Source organism: Pterocles gutturalis, unplaced genomic scaffold, assembly GCF_000699245.1.
Source record: "Pterocles gutturalis isolate BGI_N339 unplaced genomic scaffold, ASM69924v1 scaffold33342, whole genome shotgun sequence".
In the NCBI taxonomy this organism is placed as follows: Eukaryota; Metazoa; Chordata; class Aves; order Pterocliformes; family Pteroclidae; genus Pterocles; species Pterocles gutturalis.
The window spans coordinates 1-21,598 of NW_010113844.1; the positions used below are offsets into that span (position 1 = coordinate 1).

General features: G+C 49.0%; 1 protein-coding gene across 1 annotated transcript; it reads left to right on the forward strand.

The window, feature by feature from the left end:
* Positions 1 to 4,722: 4,722 nt before the first annotated feature.
* On the forward strand, positions 4,723 to 14,578 carry LOC104460385 (glucose-fructose oxidoreductase domain-containing protein 2). The gene is made up of 2 exons (XM_010074655.1): positions 4,723 to 5,068; positions 13,190 to 14,578. Exons 1-2 carry the CDS (start codon positions 4,810 to 4,812, stop codon positions 14,086 to 14,088), a joined length of 1,158 nt encoding a protein of 385 aa, XP_010072957.1. The 5' UTR covers positions 4,723 to 4,809; the 3' UTR covers positions 14,089 to 14,578.
* The last annotated feature ends 7,020 nt before the right edge of the window (positions 14,579 to 21,598 follow it).

Consider the following 21,598-nt stretch of genomic DNA (forward strand, 5'->3'; position numbering starts at 1 on the left):
TGAGGGGCCGGTTGGGTTTCCAGGGTTTTCCCGCTGCTGCTGGCTCTGGCACGGCCCTCACCGCCGCCCCAGGCCTCGGGCGGTACCTGCGGGAAGGGGGGTGCCAGAACCGGAGCCTTGGCCGGGGCGCATCCGGCCCGGGAAGGACAGAGCCAAGCGGAGGCCTTGCCTTGAGGTGTGGTGGGGGTCGCTCAGGGCTTTGGGCTCCTGGGTTGTTGCCCAGCCCACTTGTACTAAATGGAAAGCACGTTCGCAAGTAAAGAAAGCATGCTGGTCTCCTGGAGATCGACCCGTGAACCGTTCCGTACAGAGCCTCAGGTATCTGTGTGCCAGGAGGCTGGGTGAACAGTTGGACAGGAGAAAGTGACCTCCATCTGCTCAGGATGGGCCAGTGACGTTCCTCCAGCTCTTTTCTTGCAGAGATCTTGCTGGTGCCAGACCGATGCCCACAGTCTCTGCCAGTGTTTCTGTCACCTCTGCTGGGGTCCTCGCAGAACTGACAGTTCTGGGGAAGCATCTGTTTTCACAGGAGGGCTCTGCTGTGTGTTCACATCACGGGTGTAAGGCCCCTTCTGCAGAGTGAAAATCTGAGGAGTTCCTGCACAGATTGTGTCAGAGGTTCTCGTGCAACCTTAAGGTCCATCAGGATGTCGCTGTCAGTAACAGCTTTATTATTTGTACAGCCCTTGTTACTTGTCTTTGCTTTCTTTGCAAACTCTAGAGCAATGACCGATGGATGAAAACAGTGCCCCTGTTGCTGGTGTGCTCCTCCACCACATGCCTCACCTTCCTTGGAATCAAACTGGAACTTCTTAGGTGGAGTTGAAGTGTGAATTGCTTTCTTCTTCTGCAGAGCCGGTGTGTTACAGTGATCAGCAGCTTTTTGGACACAGGCTGTTATTCTTTTACTACCTTTGGCCACCTGTAACGGTCCACAACAGTTCCTGGGCACCATAATCCTTGGCTGTAATATTTAATTTTTGAGACCTCTGCCTCCTGTGTTCCCTGACTGCTTCTATGTGGAATTGAATTGGATCCTGTAGGAATCGTCAGATTTTTGATTGCAGTGGGTCACATAAATGTGCTCCTTTCTGTGACTGCAGGATGGGACTTCAAACGCAGCATGGAATTCAGCAAAAAATGGAAATGTTTTGTGGCCACAAAAAGGAATGGCAGCTAGCAACGAGATTAAAGACCTTTAAGTGCTTCTGTTTGAAAATTTAAGTACAGAATGATGTTGCAGGCATTGATTATTTCATCTCTCTAAAAAGGAGATTGATTTGTATATTCTGATGTGTGAGATGCCTGTTTCATTCCCGTTTTCACTTCCAGATAGCAGCCCTGCCTTTCGGTGTGTCTGTGGGAGGGTCCTCAGAAAAGCATTCCTTCCCATGTTTGATCACTGGAGATACCAATGCACAAGGGTTTTCCTTTTCTGAAAGACTGGCTTGTAAAAGGTTTCTTATGATTTGTGTAACTAATTTGGTGAGACTTGTTTGAAGGTTTTAGACTCGCTGGGTCCTAGAGTAAATCTGTAGAAATCGTACCTAATTCTAAGCTGGTGTTGGTTTTTCTTTCTCAGAGCCATTACCACACTCTGCTGAATCTAGTTTTCATCTCAGCCACTCGTGCTAGCTGTGACTTTTGTGTATTTGGTGACCCTCCATGGATTCCTTGACCTTGCCTCGTCTCCCTTGACTGCTTGCAAATGGCCCATGTCCACAGTCTCCCGTGGCCAGGCATTGCACAGCTTACCAAAGTCTGGTGTGAGGAACTGCCTCCTCGTTGATCCTGATTTCTCTGAGATCCATTTGATTTGCTCTTGTATTATAAGAGTCAGTGACAAATTGGGTTTTCTCCATCCTAAGCCCCTCATGACTTTATTCCCTTCTATGACATCTGTGACATCTTTTCCAGACTGAGAAATCTTTGCTTGCTGGGGTATTCCATATGTAGAAGATGCTTTTGCTCACCTTGGTCTGTGTCATTTCCAGTTCTGATTTTTTTTTTTTTCCCCCTTAGAGAAGTATCAGAGACGCATGCAGAGCTCCAGAGAGCAGTGCTCTGGGGACGTTTGCCGTGGCACAGTGCTGTTTTTTTCCAATTGTCTGTTCAGTGTTAGTAGACTGTTAATTACAGCTGCCTCTCTCCTCAGCTGTGGCCTCATTCCCATACAGCGGGTTTTCAGATTGCTTCCCCAGGGCGGCCTAGGCTGGAATGTCTCATCTACCAGCGCCTGAGTGTGTCTGCAGGGGGTACAGATTGCTACCCCTCCTCAAAAGCTTTTGCTGAACCTCCCGGTGCAGCTTTTCCAGCATTAACTCCAGTTCTGCAGAATAAGAGGCTGTGGATGCCTCTCAGGTGCGGGAAGAGAAGCCAGCCCTTGGATCAGCGCCGCTCTCTGCAGAGCCTGCTGGCTGCGGGATTTGGGGTGGTCTCCAGCCCTGCTGGGCCCTGGAACTGTGCAAACCATGTCTTCAGACCCCGCAAGCGTGGCTGCCTGGGTGGAAGTCGTTGCTGCGGCTGCTTTGGCCAATTCTTGATTTGCTGTGGTGCTGGGGGTGAGCTCTCGGATCAGCAGGAGTTGGTCTCCACGGCAGTAAATCAGTAGCTTTTGTGGGTTTGTGCCGATAGCCTCTGGTGATGCTGACACAGCAGTACCGTTATGCTTTGGGAATAAGTGAGTTGACCACGTCTGTGCAATCTGGTGTGAGCAGGCACACACCTTGTCTCTATTGCACCGTGCTTAGTTTGTGTCTGTTCAAAAGAAGATGATGCTCTTTGTACTGCAAGCAGCTGTTCTTCTTCCAGCCTGCAAGCTGCCAAATATATATGTGTGGGGACTTCAACAGTTCTACCTACTGTCCATCCAGTTGCAAGATTTTATTTTTGTTTGGGTCATTTATAGACAACAAGCCTGAACATAAGCCATCCTTCCTGCCAGTTAGTTACCCTTTTATGTCAAATAGTAAATATTTTCAAGATCCTTTTGATACCATCCTTATTTGAGTGTTCTGCTAAATGTCGGGTAAAAAGGAGTTAATTCTAATTCAAACGAAATTTGTTCACCTTTGTAAAGAAAGGTGAGGACTGCATTGCTGTAAACCTAACATCACACAGAATAAGGAGAAACCATTCCGACTTAATTCAGTAAATGTTTCATAAAGTGTTTTATAGCATCTGTAAACATGTGTTTTGCACAATAAATATTCACCAGTGCTGCTGTTCCTGTTTCCTGGGTTAGTGTGTATACAACAAAAATATGTGAAAATTCGGTCAGGGCTGCCGTTTTGTTCTGCTGCTCAGTGTAGGCTCAGTGTAGGTAGTTCGACTTGCGTGCTAGAGCTTCTCGGTGCTGCGTTGGGATTTGCTTTCACACATTGTAACTTAGCACAAGTATTTTAGGATGGGGAGATGAGTAAACATCTTTTTCCAAAATGGACTGTGATGTCGTTGCTTGTGGGGATTTTCTTCCAAAGGTGTTGGTCTGGTGTTGGTACCAGTTCTGGTTTTAAATGTGGTCTTTGCTTCTTCATAATAAGCTTCTAAAGAAAACTGAATTTGTAGTGTTTATAAAATTAAGAAACCTTTTTCTTTCTAAAAAAAAAAAAATGGTTAAGAGAAGGTCAGCAGTGGGTGTAGTGGATAAGAACTCAAAAAGGCACAGCACAAAAGCCAGATCGTAGTTTGCTGCAGCAGCATCACAGATTGAGGAGGCTTCTGACACCTCTCCTGAAAGCTAGCGCTCAGGTGAATGCCAAAGGCAGTTCAGCTGGTTGTGGCCAGAAGCAGTTTCAAGACAAATCGGCAAGTAGGGATCGGAAGGGATTAATTTGCCAGGAAATACTTAAAAGAACAAAAGAAGAGTGACTTAACCAAATGTTTGTGTGTAGGGAGGTTTATAATGGTGCACAATACCTTGCGTTCCTGGAGATGAAATGTCATGGGCAGATATATTTTTAACTGGTCTCGAGTTAAGTAAAACCTTCAACTACCCACAGTGGACATAGAGGAATGCCCTTTTCCTTTCTGAAAGCAGTTTTTTATGTATTTAAACACTAATGTTATGTCTCTTTGTAGCTTTCTCCCCAGGCTAAACAAGCTCAGGGAATCCAGGCTTTCCCTGCAGGAGGTATTTTCTAGTTGTTCTCTGGAGCAGCTTAACTATTTGCTATACATTTGGTTAGCTCCAAGTGGTTGTTTTCAGTTTGTGTATTTAATTTGGAAGAAAAATTTAGATGCCTGAAAGCTTGCCTATTATTTCCAGCTATCTCAGTCAGTCTAAGAAAATATATTACCTCATCTCACAAACCTTTATCTCATTTAGAGACTCACATCATCACCATTACAGCAACGCTGCTTTTACTGCCAGAGCAACAGATTCTGATGTCCTTGTCCCCTTCCTGTCGCTCCCAGTTTGTGCCTCGCCATCTCTGGTTTGTCCCGGCGTGCTCGTCTGTGTTTCTGTACGTGTGTCCTGAGTTTTGAAGCTCGGGAGATGCTCGTGAAAGCTTGCCCAGCTGCTTTCTTACCATTCTGGTGCAATAGAATTGTTGGACTTGTCCCTCAATCCTATTTCTCTACAGATTGCAAGGTTTTGAGCGTTTGTTTTTTTCATTAGGGTCTTTGACAATTGAAGGGTAGAAGCTGGCATCCAGGCAAGATGCATTTAATGTCAAAATGTGCCTTTTGTTGAGACTGACTTGTAACATCTCACCTTTTAGGAACTGTGGATGAAACGGAAAGCTGAGGAGCTGAACGTTTTCTCCAAGGCCTACGTGTAGACCCTGATGCTTGAATGAATGCAGAATGAAAATGCTTCCTGGAGTGGGTGTGTTTGGAACTGGCAGCACCGCCCGAGTACTGGTACCCTTGCTGAGAGCAGAAGGCTTCTCCATTGAAGCGCTTTGGGGGAAGACTGAAGAGGAAGCCAAACAGCTGGCAGAGGAAATGAACATCTCCTTCTACACAAGTCGGACTGACGATGTCTTGCTGCACCAGGACGTAGACTTGGTTTGCATCAGCATCCCTCCACCGCTAACTCGGCAAATTGCTGTGAAGGCTCTAGGTACCTTTTTCTCTTTGGACTTGGGCCAAAAATCCATAGCTTGTTGGCAGATTGAAATTTGAAGCCATTATCCTGGCACAATTCTGGTCGCACCAATGTGCAAATGCAATGCTAAAGGTGTTTTGTGGAACTGGTCGTGCCACCTGCGAGAAAGGTTACCTAGAATTTTTTGTAAAAATAGTATTTATCATTGCTTATAGCTTTGCAAATCTTGATCCAATTGGGCTAAGATATCCCATATCTTCTTCAGCCTGAACTTACAGTGGGGAGGTTTTAACAAAAATGAGCTGTTTCTGAGATGATGATGAGGGTGGAAAATGTTTTTATGCCCATTTAAAAAACAAAACGAAACAAAAAACCAATTTAAGCTGCTTAATTAATTTTGAATCTTCCCACATTCTGCAATAGGAAACCGGGGTTGGGGGGGTTGTTCAGCTCTCTTTTCTGTTTTCCCCACAAATAAAACCAAACCTGAAAGTTAAAAGCCTTTGAAAAAAATGTTTGCACGCACTCAGTAGAATCTTGTGAGTTAGCACCTAAACTCTCTGCAGATGATGCTTTTGGGCAGCGTGCTGTCACCCTGGCCACCACCTGGAGCTCTCTTTGGACTTCCATAGCAGGATGGTGTGGTCCTGGGTGCAGAATTGTTGGAGGAACCCTTCCATCTGAGGCAGGAGGGCAGATCCTGGGGAGGAGGAGATGTTGGGGACAGCAGGAGGAATCCAGCAAGGTGGGCTGGGTGGAGGTGGCTGGGAGAGAAGGGACGACACCCAGAACTGGTTGGGCAGGGAGGTAGGAGCCAGCTGCCCAGGCATCCTGACATTTCTTAACTCTCCAGCCTGTGACTTTGTAGTGTTAATAACTTCTCCCTAGTACAGGATGGGTGTGAGTTTGTGTGTAATTCTGCAAATAAGTGTGATATTTTTTACTGTGTTTACAGGAGATCCACCTGAGTTAATTTTAGGACAGGTAATACCGCAAACCATGTGAGCCAGGGTGGTTTGTTGTTCTTGGCTTCTTTACTCTAAGGTAATTTGTTTTTGGAAGTAAACAACTCCCTGCACAAACATTTGCAATGCTATTTAGATATGTAGAGAGATATTCAGGGTTTTTTTTTCTTTCTTTCTTCTTCACATTGTTAGATTTGTTTGTTTACCTTGTTAGCGTACTGCCCTTTGAATTTAAGGTATGCTGATTTTTGAATATTTGAACTGTAAGTTAGAATTTATCTTGTTAAATATACTAGAAGTTCTTTTAAACACTTGTTGGGTAATAAGCGTTTCACTAGTTCTCATGGCTCTTGATGATCAAGTGGGCTAAAAGGAGAGGATTGAACCTTCTCTGGTGAATTATTAACTAAAATGGATTGAGATCCCTTCTTCAAAGGCTGGCAACCTTTAAAATCACATTATCTGGAGGAGGAAAGGGGGATAAAGCTGGTGCAGGAGTACAAAGGTGCTATGTGTGCTTGACTGCAAGTATAGATAAGTGGAAAGCTGAAAAAGCCGGAGGAACGAATGGATGAAGGACTAAAGGGTACTTTATTCTTCACTTCTGTCTGTCCTGAAATGCTCTGGTCTGTAAAGCGATGCGGGCATCTCAGACCCAGCATGATGCTGACCTTGGCTTTCAGCTTGCTAGGTTCGTCGCGATGGTATTTGTAGATCTGCTGCCAAGTATGTTGTGACGTGTTTGAAGCCAGTGTTGGATGGCTCGCTATGGCTGGGCATTCTGAAGGAACGCGAAATGCGGGTAGGGCCAAAAATGGCAAGTATGTTTCCTCTGGAAGTTCAGATTGATATAGGGATGTTTATAATTGGAGAATTACTGGCTGTGAATTGTATCTAATAGATTGGTGTTTACTAGCTGAGGAAACACGCTTTAGGAAACATCAGATGTGGTATAGTGATAATGATCTTGTGTGGTTTCTTTTGTTGGGGTTTTTGTTTGTTTGTTTTTAAAGTGCTTAAACTTTTAATACTTATTTGTATACTTTCTTACACTTTCATTTTTAATTTTTTTTTTAATGTGCTTACATTTGTAATTCTGGCAGAGAGGGGGGAGAGAGAGGGAGAGAGACACCCAGTTTTTCCAGGCAGTGCAATTTGCTGGCATGAGTTTCTTACTGACAGACATCCATAAACAAGCCTAGGTACAACTTTGGTATGGCAGGGACAAAGCACCAACACTGAATCGAGTTCATGAACCAGACAGAGCAGATCAAAGCCCAGAGGATAATTCAAATTAAGATCAGTGTAATCTTATGGTTTATCTCCACAACAGGCAAAGCAAGAAGCTATCCTGAAGTATGTGCTTCTTTTGATCTCAGAGGAACTAAATTAATTTCTCAAAAAGTCTGTGTTGTGGTTCGTGGCCCACAGTTCAAATGCCTCCACCTTTGCATTTGCAGAGCCCAGAGTGGAGTTACCAGCTGGAGTGGAATGTAGAACATGGGATGTTTGTGTTTGAGGTGGAGTTCGGGGAGGCAGAACATGCAAAATCCTCAGAGGAAATTCTCTTCAGGATGCTAAAAGAAAATGCTGCTGCAGGTTCTGAGCCCAGCCATCAAACAGATGGCTTCTGGAGTGGCTACAGAGGAACCTTTTACTTGTCCCTCTTGGTTTGTACTGGTTGACTACATAGTTTAAGATGTCTTTGCAACATAGATTGTTTGACCCCCTGATTTTGTGGAGTCCCTACAAATTATAGCACATCTATGTTAATTATGAAGGAAGGGATCAGAAAGGGCTCTGTCACTGCTTTGTGCTGTGACAAATCCAGATTTACTGCTCTTGAAACAGGATGAACAAGCATGCTCTGAGTGCTCTTTGCATATTGTGCTCCCTGTCTCTGTAACGAGTAGCGCGGAGGTCTTTTCAAACCACAGGCAAACAAGAAATGAAATGAAGGAGTGTTTTGGAATGAGTGTTCGTTCATTGAGAGGCTCCCAAAGCAAGCACATCTGAAACAGCCGGTTATTTGGGAAGACTCCTCAGACACTTCCAACTTCTTGTGCTGGACAAAGGAATGGTCTGGTGTGCTTCAACAGTGGCCACTTGTCCACCTTCCTAGGTGCAACCTCAGGTATCTGACGTTATCCAGGGAAGTAGAGAACTGGAGCTTCAGTTCAGTGAACATATTTACGTGGGATAAATAGATGTAGTAGTTTGAGTCAACATTCTAACTTGTCCAGGGAGAGGCGAGGCTGGGGCCTTTAGCTGTTGATGGAAAGTGTTAGATGGGCAGCTGTGGCTATGATAGCCAGGCAAAGAAACAACCAACAGGGTCAAGCAGTATCTGTCACAGTGAGAAGGCTGTCCCAGCCCAGCCCCGCTCCTCACACTGCCTGAGCAGGCTGTGTGGCACACGGCTGGTCCTCTCTGTGCTGCAGGGGTGCTTCTCAGCACAGGCGCCCCTGTGTGTCCCACCAGGACAGGAAGACCTCTTGCTGTCAGGAGCCCTGGTGGGCTGCCTCCTGTTCCAGGCTACTCAGTGGGCCCCCCTGGGACTGGAGTGGTGGGCCAAGGGTGGTCTGTGTCCTTCTCGTGGCCTGCTGGTTTGCACCCAGTTTGAGACAGAGAAGCAGCCCTGGCTCACATGCGCGTTGATTGCAGAGACAGCCATCTCTCTAAGGTTTCGGCTGCACTTCTCCTGTCTTTTCATGAATGCTCCCCCTCCCAAGGCTCCACCAGGCTGCAAGGTCCCTTCTCCTTCCTCCTGCCCCATGCTGGCACCCTCCCTGCCAGGAGGAGGGAGCGGGTTGGGGGATCCTGACAATTGCTGGGACCTGTTTCCATCCCCTGTCACAGCTCTGGGTAGTGTCTACCAGGTAGCATGGGAAAACAGCAAGTTTTCTGTGCTTGCATTTTATTAACCAGAGCTGTAACATACTTCAGCATGTACAGCAAATTTTGGATGTTGCGTGGCTAAGCAGCTGCAGGAGAAGCTGAGGCCTCATTGCTGATGGACAGTGTGGATCTGTGGAGAAAATCTAGTTTATTCTGATGCATAATCAGTCTCTTGGTTTTTGATTGCTTCCGTAGGATATGTACACTTTACATCAGGTATTGAGTGAAGCCATGGTTTGGCTCTATAACATTAATGAGAGTTAAGAGACCTCTTTTTAAATGTTTAATTTATTTACTAAATCAGGAATTGGTTTGAAAATTTGTGGAATATAGCAGCTGCTTTTGCCCCTGAACGGGGGGAGGGGGGGTAGATGATTTGTTAAGGATTTCTGGCAATTATGACTTTTTTTTCTCATTTCTTTCCCAGCTAAAAAGCCATAAAGAATGGTTCCTCCTGTGTGCAGAGCTAGTAATGACTGTTGCAAAGGGTGCACCTGCCTGGAAACCCACCTGTGGAGAGGTGGTTTCTTGTGCCCTGGGAGCAGAGCAGCAGTTGGTTTGAGGTCAGGTCTTATTGCTTGTTGGGTGCTTTGACGGGGGGTGTGTAAGTCAGCCTGTGCGCCCGCTGTGCACGCAGGGCTGTATGGCCTCTCCTGACACGGTCTCCAGGCCAGCGCTCAGCACTGCCTTGCTGGGGGATGTTGAAGCCTGAATCCATTCAGGGCTAATTACAGTCATGAGTAATGTAAGAGCTGGTGGAGAGCTACAAACCTTCCCACTGCTTCACTGGTTGCATTAGGTATGTTGTTTCACGTTCAGCAATAACGAACGCAGCACTGAGAGCAAGAAGTGCTTCCTGAGGAGCCATCACTGCAGCTTACAGAGCCCACGGGGGCTTAGAGCTGGTAACTGCAGGGTGAGCTGGCAGAGAAATGTCTATCTTCCAGGATGTGACAAAGCACTGGCTGTCGTGAGGCTGGGCAGACAGCCTGCTTCCTGGATAAGGGCAAAATGAGGTAAGTTCTAGGGCGAAAGATTGAGTCTTTCTTTCTCTAGTGTTCTTGGAGGACTTCAGTGAGGTGATGGTCTGCAGACGCTGCTGGGGTTTGCTCCAGGGTGTGCACAGAGAAGACCCTGAGGCACGTTGCTAGGCCAGCCTGCAGTGAGCTTCATTGTGGGCAGCAGAGCTGTTGCTGTTCTTGCTCTCTGCTTCTGAGATGGGGAAACCCAACTCCACAGCCCCATCTCCTTCCCAGGTGTGCAGCTCCTTCTGTGGGCTTTAAACCCACCTGTAAGCTGATTTAACCTGCCTGCTCAGAAAGAAGCAGCTTCCTTTTCTAAACTGGGCTCAGTCGGTGAGCTGAACTGACTTGCAGAGGGCTCCGAGGAGCACCAGAGCCCCGTGGTGGTTCTCATGTCTTCTTGTAGCTGGTGCGAACCTCAACAGAAAATTTTGCAGCAGTGATTTAAGAAAACATTATGGTACAAAGTTCAGATTATTCATTATCAAAATAACAGTAACAAGACAAGGACTGTTAAGTTGTTTTGCCTCTGGAAACAGAAAGCATGGCCGTTACCTTGGTAAGGGCCCTTGTAGCCATCTCTGACCTGGTCCTTGCTGCACGACACGACCGTCTCTCTGAGCTTGGGGACAGCTGGGTCAATGTCCTATTGAGGGCAACCGCAGGATTATCCCAGAGATGTTATTGTGTACCCAGGCTTCCTGGCACTCCGGCAGCGCTCGATGGGCTGTGCCAAGCTGTTGGTGCACTGCGCGACTGCCCTCCCAAAAAAAGCCATCAGTCCATTCGAGCTCCTGAAGTGGCTCAGCTGACACTGGCAAGAAGAGCACGGTGCTGATGCAAAGATGAGGTGGGCAGGTGGGTGGCAGAACAAGGGCAGGCCAGTGTGATGGACCGCCCAGCGTGGAACCGCTGTCCCCAGGCGGCAGGGCAGTCCCCTTTGGCTCAGCCTTCTCAGCTCTCGGTTCCCCACAGCAGGGACCCAGCCCCTTCTGCGTGGACGCTGTCAGGCTCCTTGAAGAGCCAACTCAGGGCAATAACCTGCCAGGAAAATGAGCCAACAGGAGTGAATATTTCCATGTTGAGTTTTGTAGCCTGAGCCAGCTCCTGAACTGCCCAATTCGTGGTGGCCGTGCAGCGGGGTGAGCAGCACCAGCAGAGCACTGACTGCAGAGCTGTACCCCGTGTGTATGCGGATCGTGAGTTGCTTTTATTTTCTGCAAACTTTGAGAACTATGGTCTGCTTCGGATGCTGTGAAGATCCTTTTACTTTTTCTCTTTGCTTTTTTTTTACCTGGCTTGAGAGAAGCATCGTTTAAACAAGAAGGCAGGTAAACCAGGCACCGAAGCATCTCAAGATGCAGGATATCAAACAGAACGTTGTGCCTTGTCTCAGCAGCAGGACTGGGGACAGGAGAGTCAGAAATGGTCCCTGATGCAGGGGGTTACCAGTGGGCAGCCCAGACATCCCCAGGGAGTTTGACCTTACCCTTTGTTCATGAAACCTTCTGTTGACTCACATCTATTTAGGGAATTTCTTTGGAAGAGACTACCAAAAATTATAGTCTTGTTGTTTTCTGACTGGATTTTGCTTGTGTCTATTAGAATTACAGGGTGCAGAGTTTTCTTTAGCTGTAGTTGTCCCCTGGCTGAGGAGCTCACCAGCCCCTGGGCCATAGATGGTTTGGAAAGGCTTGGAGAGCTGCAAGTGGGAGCTGCAGTGCAGGATCTGGCTTCCCCTTGTGTGAGAGACCAACGGAAGCGCTTGTGCTGGTATCTTCTCATCAGGGAGTCGATTAAAAGCTGGTCTGAGCAGGGAGCACAGTCTACTCCTGGCTATGGAACAGTTTTTTGAGAGCTGCCTACCGCCATGTGCAGCAATTCTTAGGCAGAAACTGTGGACTGACCTTCAGGTCTGACATTACCAGTTAATGTCTGGAGACTTCTAGGCATCCCCCTGGTTGTTACATTGAAAAATGTTTAGATAAGTATTTTATCAGAACAGATGTATGTGGAAAAGTTAATCCATCCCATGAGAAAAGAGTGAAGATGGGGGAGGAAGAGGGAATACTAGCAGAGCACCAAGTGTAGGAATTTGGTTGAAGTTGCACTGGGATGCTCTTTTGTATTCCCTTATTTCTGTTTTAGGAGTTATTGACTGCCCACATTGATTCAGGCTGAGCACAAGATGAAGTGCCTCAGGAGGAGTAACAATGCAGTGGGTCAGCTTGCGAGTGCAGCTCTCATCTGTGTAAGTCAGTCACCTTTACAGTCTAATTGTACAAGTAGGCCCTATATCCAGACAAAAATGTTTTGCTTTCCAATTAGCAATGCTTTTAAAACAACCCACCTACCAAAACATTGTTTCTAATTCTTGTGTTCTATGCACAGGCCATTAAGTATCTTGTCTGTCCTGTTTCTATTAATCTATTAATCTGGGGGTGTTTAGTCTGGAGAAGAGGCTGAGAGGAGACCTCATCACTCTCTACAACTGCCTGAAAGGAGGGTGCAGTGAGGTGGGTGCTGGGCTCTGCTCTAAAGGAACAAGTGATGGGACAAGAGGAAACGGCCTCAAGTTGCGCCAGGGGAGGTTCAGGCTGGATATTAGAAAAAATTTATTCACTGCAAGCATGATCAGGCATTGGAACAGGCTGCCCAGGGCAGTGGTGGAGTCACCATCCCTGGAGGGGGTCAAGAAACGTGTAGATGTGGTGCTTCGGGACATGGGTTAGTGGGTTGGGTGGTGTTGGGTTGACGGCTGGACTTGATGATCCTTGAGGTCTTTTCCAGCCTTAATGATTCTATGATTCTATTTAAAATAATAAGTTCATAGTGATGGTGAAATACAAAGTCAAATCTCCCCTTCACTCGCCTCTTCCCTGCAGGGTACGTGATGGTTTTTTTTGTCTGGCTGTATAAGCATTCAAATAATTTTGTAGCTACAATGTGCAAATTGTGTCTTGCTTTGATGCCATGTGATGCCATTTGGCCATTTATCTTTCATGATATAAGAATCCTTTCTTGATTTGGAGCCTCTCTCTGTGGGATTTTGTCAGCTCTGCACCTGGAACATCTTGGAAGCAGCTTGGAGCCTTGCTGCACTAGGCGTTCCTATTTTAGTTCCTAGACCTTTGCCTTTGAAATAGCAGCAGGAAAGCCTGACTCTTAAAAACACCACTTCTTGAGAACCTTTGGGGCATCTGAGCATGTTCCTCTCATGTGTGCTAATTTTTTTTTTATTTGTGCTGCAGGAATAGGGAAGAATGTGATCTGTGAGAAAGCTGCTACCTCTGTGGATGCCTTCAGGATGGTCACAGCTGCCAGGTATTACCCCAAGCTGATGAGCATTGTTGGCAACGTTCTCCGTTTCTTGCCTGCCTTTGTGAAGATGAAGCAGTTGATAGAAGAACACTATGTGGGCAATGTGATGATCTGCGATGTACGAGTTTATGGGGGAAGCCTGCTCAGCCACAAGTACAACTGGATTTGTGATGAGCTGATGGGAGGAGGTGGTCTGCATACGATGGGAACCTACATCATCGACCTCCTAACTCACCTCATCAGCAGGAGAGCAGAGAAGGTCCATGGTTTACTCAAGACCTTTGTGAAACAGAACACAGCTATAAGTGGGATCCGCCACGTCACTAGCGATGACTTCTGCTTTTTCCAGATGCTCATGAGCGAGGGTATCTGTTGCACTGTGACTCTCAACTTCAACATGCCTGGATCGTTCATCCATGAAGTCATGATTGTTGGGTCTGCTGGGCGCCTCATAGCTCGCGGGACGGACTTGTATGGGCAGAAAAACACTGCGCTCCAAGAAGAACTGCTGTTTACAGACTCTCTGACTGTCAACAAGGGCCTTTTGGACAAGGGGTTTAAAGACATTCCGCTGCTTTACCTAAAAGGAATGGTGTACATGGTGCAAGCGCTGTGGCAGTCTTTCCAAGACCAGGAAGACCGTCGGACGTGGGATCATAAACCTGTCTCTATGGCAGCCTCTTTCGAAGATGGTCTGTACATGCAGAGTGTAGTAGAGGCCATCAAGAAATCCAGCAGGTCAGGGGAGTGGGAGGCTGTGGAGGTGATGATGGAGGAACCAGATGCCAATCAAAACCTCTGTGAGGCGCTTCAGAGAAATAACTTATGAACATTCCTGGTTTGGAAGATAGGACAATGAACACTTCTGGCTGTAATGTAAAAAACCTGTCTGTTTTTAAGATATGTAGATTCTTATTTAATAACCTGAGTTCCTTGGTTTTTTAAATGTGTAAAATATGTCATGTTCTGATAGAAACTGTTCTGATTTAAATTGTTTAAAGAGTTTTAAATGTTTCCATTTTTGCAAACGTTTAATTTTTGTCTTGGAGACTGGTAGGAAAACTTGAATTGCCCTTTGCACTTGCAGTACCTGAAGTGAAGCATGGGATCTCTGCCGTTGCATGGCTTGGAAATGGGACACAAGCCCTGATGCAAGGGTTGGTTATTTTAACAGTTTTAACACGAGACCATGTAGAGCAAAGATCAGAGAGTATCTGTTGTTCAGATGCCTTTTCCTTCTCTCTTTGAGACCTGATTAAGTTTTACTCCTGAGTTTTGTGAAACTTTATAAAAAGAGTTTAGTGATGTAACAGGTCTCTCAACTCCTATAGGACAAGAAGTAGAAGGAACAGATTAAAGTTTGTAACCTAAGGATCAGCCTTTTGGCTTCCTGCATATGGCAAATGTTTTTCAAATTCATTGAAACTGGTATTTTATTTAAATGATTCCAGGAATTCTCTGTTAACAGTGTCTTGGCAGGAAAATCTTGAGGACGTCTGTGATGATTTGTGCTGTTCTTGCCTATCTATAGACATTATTCCTTCTACTCAAGAGGCTGCCTGCATCCAGCAGCTTTTTTCCATAAGCTCTGTGTCCGTCAGTTGTGTTTACCGTCCGGCAGCACTGGTGTCGTGACTGTGGGGCCATGTTCTCATTTCTGTGACTGTTCCTAAATGCCTCCCAGGATCACGGGATTTCTGTGGTGTCATGGTTAATGAAGTTGTGCAGTGTTAACCTTCCGGGGACCTGAAGATGGAAGGAGGTATTTCCTACCTCTTGCAGTTCCCATAATGTGCTGGCTGGGTAATTATCACACTACATACATCCTGATAGTTGAGAGAATGGGGACTGAACTGCCATGGGTAAGTCTACTCTTGATCTCAAACACTGGATATTAACCCTCTGGCCCTGCCCGTCCTCACGCCCTCCTGCAGCTTGTGTCCAGTGGAGAGATCGGTTGGCAGATCAAGGGTGGAAGTTCATTCCGTTTGAGAAACGTTTCTCTCTGAGGCAGGTGTGCGGAAGGGATAGTCTGATTTTACCACATTTATTTTGTGTACTTGAAAGCTTTTTTTTTCAGTGTGTTTCCCACTAAATTGCAACCCTGTGTATTTATGTATATTAACATGCAAACTGCTGTTTAATAAGCTGGTCCTTCCTGAAAAGTATCTTGTTTTCTACAGAAATAAAAAGTTGTGTTTGTTGAGGGCATTCTTTATGCAGCTGTGTGTTTGTGTTTGATTTGCTCAAGCTGAACCCATCCTAATAAATGTGCAGAGGAGACTTACAGCAGGGGCTCAGGACCTCTTGAGTCCTTCCATGTTTCTGTGCTATCCTAGCAAGTGTCATCCATTTATCACCAAGGGAGTAAGTCCCACCAGAAGATCTATTTTCTACCTCTTTGCTGTTTCCCTCAGACTATAGCTGTTGAGTAGCTGGTTTTGGGGCTCCTCTTGCCTATCTTGGACTTACCATGTCAACTTTTGTGATTAACAGGATCTTCATTTTTCTGCCTGACTCATCGTAGAAATTGCTGGAAAACACCGACTAATAAACAAAACCTCCACAGTATCGATGACCACTCTCTTTGCTCAGTGTGTAAATCAGGTATTTACTTTGCCTTCAGGTATTTATTTACTTTCAGCACGTTAAAACTCGTGACAGAAACAAGTTCTGACATGCTGTTTTAAAGGGTAGGAGTGTGGCTGTTCCTGGGCTTTCTGCAAGCTCATCCCGGCTGCAAGCTGGATGAAGAAAGCAAGTGGTTGACATTTATTCGCTGTTCCCAGGTGGAGCAGTGAGAGCTGCATCTCTGCAAACTTTCCTTTACACATAGAGGACCCTTGAACTGAGAACCAAACAGTACGTTTGTACTGAGCAGAAATTCCTAAAGTACAACTACAGGAGTAGAAGAAAGCTTAAAACATCTCCCAGCGGAGGAAGGAGGGTGTCAAGACTCCTGGGTGAGCAGGAGGCCTGACTGCAGAAGTGTGCAGAGAGGTGAAATGGGCTTCTCGTAGGCCGGCTGCAGCCTCCACTGCCCTGCAGAGGCCGAGTGGGATGGGGGCCAAAGCAGCACTCCTTTGGATGAGGCAGATCCCTGTCCTGAAGTCCAGATTCCCCCATGCGAGCCCTGTTTGTCTAACGCAGATGTCGTGGAAACACCTGCTGGTTAGCGCTGCTCGTAGAGGAGGACCAGGCCACACTTGGTGGTCTGCCGGACTGCAAGGCAGTGCCACACCGTCCCCTCCCATGTCCCCTGCACTGGGGTGAGCTCCAGCAGCTGGTCTCACAGCTGGTCCCCAGCCTCCTGCTTTTGACACACAAGGAAGGAATGACAGCACATGCATCCTAAGGCCATGTGATGTGCAGCTATATTTTATAGTGAAAAATTACTTTCTTTTTTTTTTTGGTAAATCAGGTTCTCTGCAACAAGGAAAAAGCCAAACCAATAAACCCACAGCTGTTTGTATGGGCCAGGTGATGGTCACCACCCTCCAGGTCAGGCTGTAGTAGCCAAACAGGAGGCAGAAAGCTGCATGGCTATTGATACTGAGGAAAGAGGAGCTGCACCAGGTGAGCTGTGTATCTGAGTGTCCTATCAACTTGCATGGGTTCATCAACCGCTCCTGGGATCTCTGGAGTGCTGCTGGCCCAGGCATCTGCAAGAAGAGGGAGTGCATCAACAGCGCAGCCACCTCCTCGGAGACAGGCTGAGTGTTTGCAGAAGCAGGATGCCAGGCCCCAGGAGTGTGGGTGGAACGGCTGCTCTGGGTCTCCAGCCTGACCTCTTGCTTGGAGCAGGCCTGTCACCAGCTGAGGCTGGTCATGGCTTTGTCCCACCAAGTCTTGGAAAACAACTCTGGAACCTGGAGACTGTGGAGTCAACTGAAGAGTGCTGTCCTAAGGGGAAGGGTCCTGCTCTGTTGGGCTGGGCCACCTGAGAGCTTCCAGAGAAAACCTAAGGGCAGAGCTGCTGCAAAGGGTGACCCAGAGACATCCAAGCCATTTCTCTAAAAGCTAGGGCAGGGGTGGAAGAAACAAGATAAGGTGACAAGACCTGTGCAGGCAGTGCTGGTGGGATGAGCTATGGGGACCAGCAGGTCACTGGCAGGACAAGGCCAGCTTGCTGGGGAATACAGGAGCCGGGTAAACCTCCTTGGAACTCACTCTGCAGCCATGGAGCAGTTGCCCTCCTGGGGGCTGCAGGGACCTGACTTGGCTGTGGCAGCTCTGGGACTTCATCTTCTTCTGATGGGTGCATCAGCTCCAGCATGTCAACATTGATGTACTGGTACAAGGGTCGCAGGCGTGGCCGTTTTCCTGGAGAGGTACAAGAAAAGCCCAGCACTGACATCCTCTTTCCTGCCAGGGCTTTACTGTAGCTCACAGGCTGTAGCAGCCCTGGGAGGAGAGGAAGAATGTCACCCCTGCCAGGAGGGGAGCCAGGGACTGCAGGGGAGGCAGATGCTCTTGAGCTGAGGCTTCCCGGTGGGATAAAAGCCAGGAATGCATGGCCCCCTCCCAGAGACAAAACAGCAGCTGGAGGGAAGAGCCACGGCGAGCCTGCTTGGGCATCACAGTGCCCGTCTGAAACCTCACCAGTGGCAGAGCCCCTGTCATTACCCAACCCACAGGGACACTGACAGGTCTGGGAGAAGCAGAAGGGCTGAGGACCACCCTGTTCTGTGGATCCCGCCGCAGACCAGCATCATTCCCGAGACAGGCTGTGCCAGCCCAGCCCAGCTTGTGTGACTGCAGCCACCAGCTTTGCTCACCCAGCGTGTCCTGGGACATGGCCCTGCTGCGGGGGTGCAGGCTCCTTGCACGTCTCTTTCTCTTCCTTTTCTTCTGCTGCATGGCAGAGACGTCAGCATTGCCACCGAGGGCACCCGGCTCCTTGGCGGTGGGATGTGTCCTTTGGAAATCAGGGTGCTGCAATAGGAGCACTTGCGAGTTGACCCTGGGGGACAGAAACCACCTGTGGGGCACGGCCAGCTTGGGCTCTGGCTGCGGTGGGAGACGGAGCCCTGTGGCACCTTGCCACGTCTGAGCACAGCCCTTGCCCTTGGTCTGTGCCCAAGCGACGGCGCAGCTGTGCCTGGGACTGGCCGGCACCTCACTGCTCCTGCCCTGGCTGTGTTGGCTTTGCTCCCTGGCTGGACCTGGGTGTGGCTCGTGGTCACTCACTGTGGCTGATGGATGTTGTGGGGCTACTGCATTGCCTTAGGTGCTGTTTCCCTTCCCACCATGAGCCCTGTAACTCTTTAGGCTTCTCCCTTTCCCCTCCCTTCTCTAGTTTATCTGGCCTTTTAAACCCCAAGCAACTCTCAACAGTACTACAAACCGAGCTCCTCAGTTCTCAACAAAATAAAAACCAAAGCAGAACGATGCCCAGCCACAAATCCTGGATACTAATATACTAATATAACTTCCATCCCACGCCCATCCCTTCCTCCCAGCCTTGTTTCACCCTTGCACAATGCAGCTCACCCAGGGCAGACCCGGGCCTCGCTGACAGCTGCTCCTGGCAGGATGATCCCAGCTGCGTTGCAGCACAAAGCTGCCTCGTGAATGAGACAGGGTGACTTACTCTGTCCCCTTGAGTTGGAAACCGTAGGCTAGCAGCCAGGCCTGCAGCATGACACAGCCGAGATCCGCCAGCTCCGGGAAGAGCTCTTTGTTCTTCCCCATCTCCTCCTCGTACAGCTCGGCATGGACAAGGACACCTTGCCCGTCTTCAGACCACTGCGGTGAACACAGGGGACAGCACTCATAAGTGATGCTCCTGTTGTGCCAGTCCCTGCACCTGCTTCCGTCAGGCCCTGCCATGGATGACCCTGCCACCGTGGCTTGGACCCTTTGTTGGCCATTAAAAAGCGCCTGGATTTAGGGTTTTACACCCAACGTGGCCCCGCGCTCTTGGAGGCAAGCCAGGCTGGCTGGCGAGCAGGAGCAACCCACTGCAGTGGCTGTCTGTTGTGGGTGGGATGGCAAGGCTGCGTGGCCCCGCGAGTCCCACTGGCCATCCTGGGGCTCTGGTTGCCACCTTGTCCCCTCATCACCCACAGTGCAAGGCCCTGAGCAGCTGGGGACACCCTCGAGCATGCTACCAGTTCAGAAAACTGATCTACAAGGAGTTGGCTGGAAATTATTCAGCTGCCATTTCATGCAGCTTAACTAGAAGCTCGGGGATAACTATCTTGGGTCATTTAATCTCAGTTTGAGAAAGACTTGGGGGTAACACCATGCCTTTTGTTTCTGGGTAGTGGACCCAGCCCCAAGGGCATCCACCCTCTGTAGAAAGGAGCTTTTCTTATTCCTTCCTTCTCCCCAAATTTTGGCACACATTGGGACCCTCTGCTCATGCACAAAGCTCGCACAGGGACAAGGGCTGTGCTTGTGGCACCCAGGGAAGAACCCTGTGCTCATTGCAGCTCCAAAATCCAACACAGAGTCACCCTTCACCTCCAAAGCTTTGATGTCCGGGTTCTCCAGGGCTGCAGACAGCTGAGCGAGAATGTGCCCGGGCTCGTGGCTGCCGTGCTGCTCCTCCTCGGGGCTCCTCGCCAGGGCAGGAGGCTCTGGCACCGGGGCTGCCATGGCAGATACTCTGGGCTGCTGGTGGGGGCTGCGTGCAGACCAACAGCTATGGCAGGGGGGTCATCCCAACGCATGGTGCTCAGCCCACCCAGGCCACGGTGAGCCCCAGCGGCAGGACAGGGGCACAGGCTGCCTATCCCTACTGAGCTGCCAGGGTGGGGGTTCCCCTTTCCAGCCCTTGGTGCAGGTGGTGGCTTTGAAGGGGCTGAGCTCTGCCCAGCACAAGACCACCATGAGATGCTCCAGAGCTGCCAGCCCTGGGAGCTCTCCTGATACACCTGGGGATGCAGGGAGGTGAAAACCTCCCAACACATCAGGTGCTGGAGCTCCCCACGCTGCCCCAAGCTGCCTGAACACCCCGACCCCCCAGCACACCTTGCACCCCTGCCTTGTACCTCCTTCACGCCCACTGTCAGCACCCAGCCCCTGCTTGAAGCCTTGGCTTTGCCTCCTGTTCTGTTGGGAGTGAGAGGGGACAGTTTGCCTGTTAAACGGACACCCAGACACAATTTGGAATTTCCACTGCCCAATCACAACCCTGAGAAGCCGCAGGCACAGATCACTTGCCCCGAGCATCTCACTGCTGGTTTCCGCATGCACCAGCTTCCCTGTCTGGCCATGAAACCTCTGGCAAAGCAGCCCCACACCCAGAAGGCAGCACAGGGAGGACTGGCAGAGGGCACTGAAAGTCGCAAAAGCCTACCACGAGTGTTTTAAGCCACGGTAACGGGATGAGCGGTGTCACTTTGAGCCTGTCTTCCCCACCTCTCCCCTTGCAGCCTCACCCGAGCTTGGCTGTGGAGATGGTTTGAAGGTGGTGGTTGGGCAGGAGATGCCAGAGGACTGTTAAACCCCACGGGGGACTTGCCAGCACTAGGTCCTGCAGATCTGGGCTCCTGGGTGAGAAAGGAGGTGGAGAAAACAGAGAGGGCCCAGGGGGTGCTTCCTGGCACCTGGGGGATGCAGTGGAGGTGGGCTGATGGGGCTGGCTGTGGGGGTCCTGGGGACCCTGCAGCCCTAGGAGGGGTCACCAGGAGGTGGGGAGTCTCCATCCTCAGGGATGGCAGGGCTCTGCAGGACATAGCTGCCACCATCCCAATGTGACACTGGTGACTGCAACAGGGACTGGGGACTCCTCTCCACAAATGTGGCTGCAGGGTCTACAAAGACCAGCACCAAGTCCCGTTCCTCGAGCCAGCAGCCTGGAAAATGCTGGGATTTTGTTTGACTTTTACACCCTGGAGTGTTCAGAAGAGGCTTACTCTGAGTGGAGAAGTGGTCACCACATCTTCGTCATATCGCAGCAGGAGACACCAGTAAAATATATGTAACCTGGAGAGAGTGATGTGGCAATCGAAGGGGTGCTTCAGCAGGGGAAGGCTGACCCCAGCACCTGTGTCTCCTCTGCTCAGCAATAAATGCTCCGAAATTTGTTTAACCACCCAAGCCCACAGCAGTGGCTCTGAGACATACCGTTACGAGGGTGAAGTGTGCTTATGGGCAAACACAGCCGTGCACATTGTGGTCTCCTGCTGCTGCAAACCTGGCTGCCGTGGTGGTTCTGCTGCTCTCGTGTGGCCGAACCCCCTGGTTCGATCAAGCCCAGAGTCTCCTGCACTCGCCCAGCACACCACGGCCCTGCAGCCCCATGGCGAGCACGCGCTGAGTCACATTGATCCTGGAAACTAAAAGTTCAGCCGCTTCGATTGGGGATTTCAGCAAAATAACACCTCAAG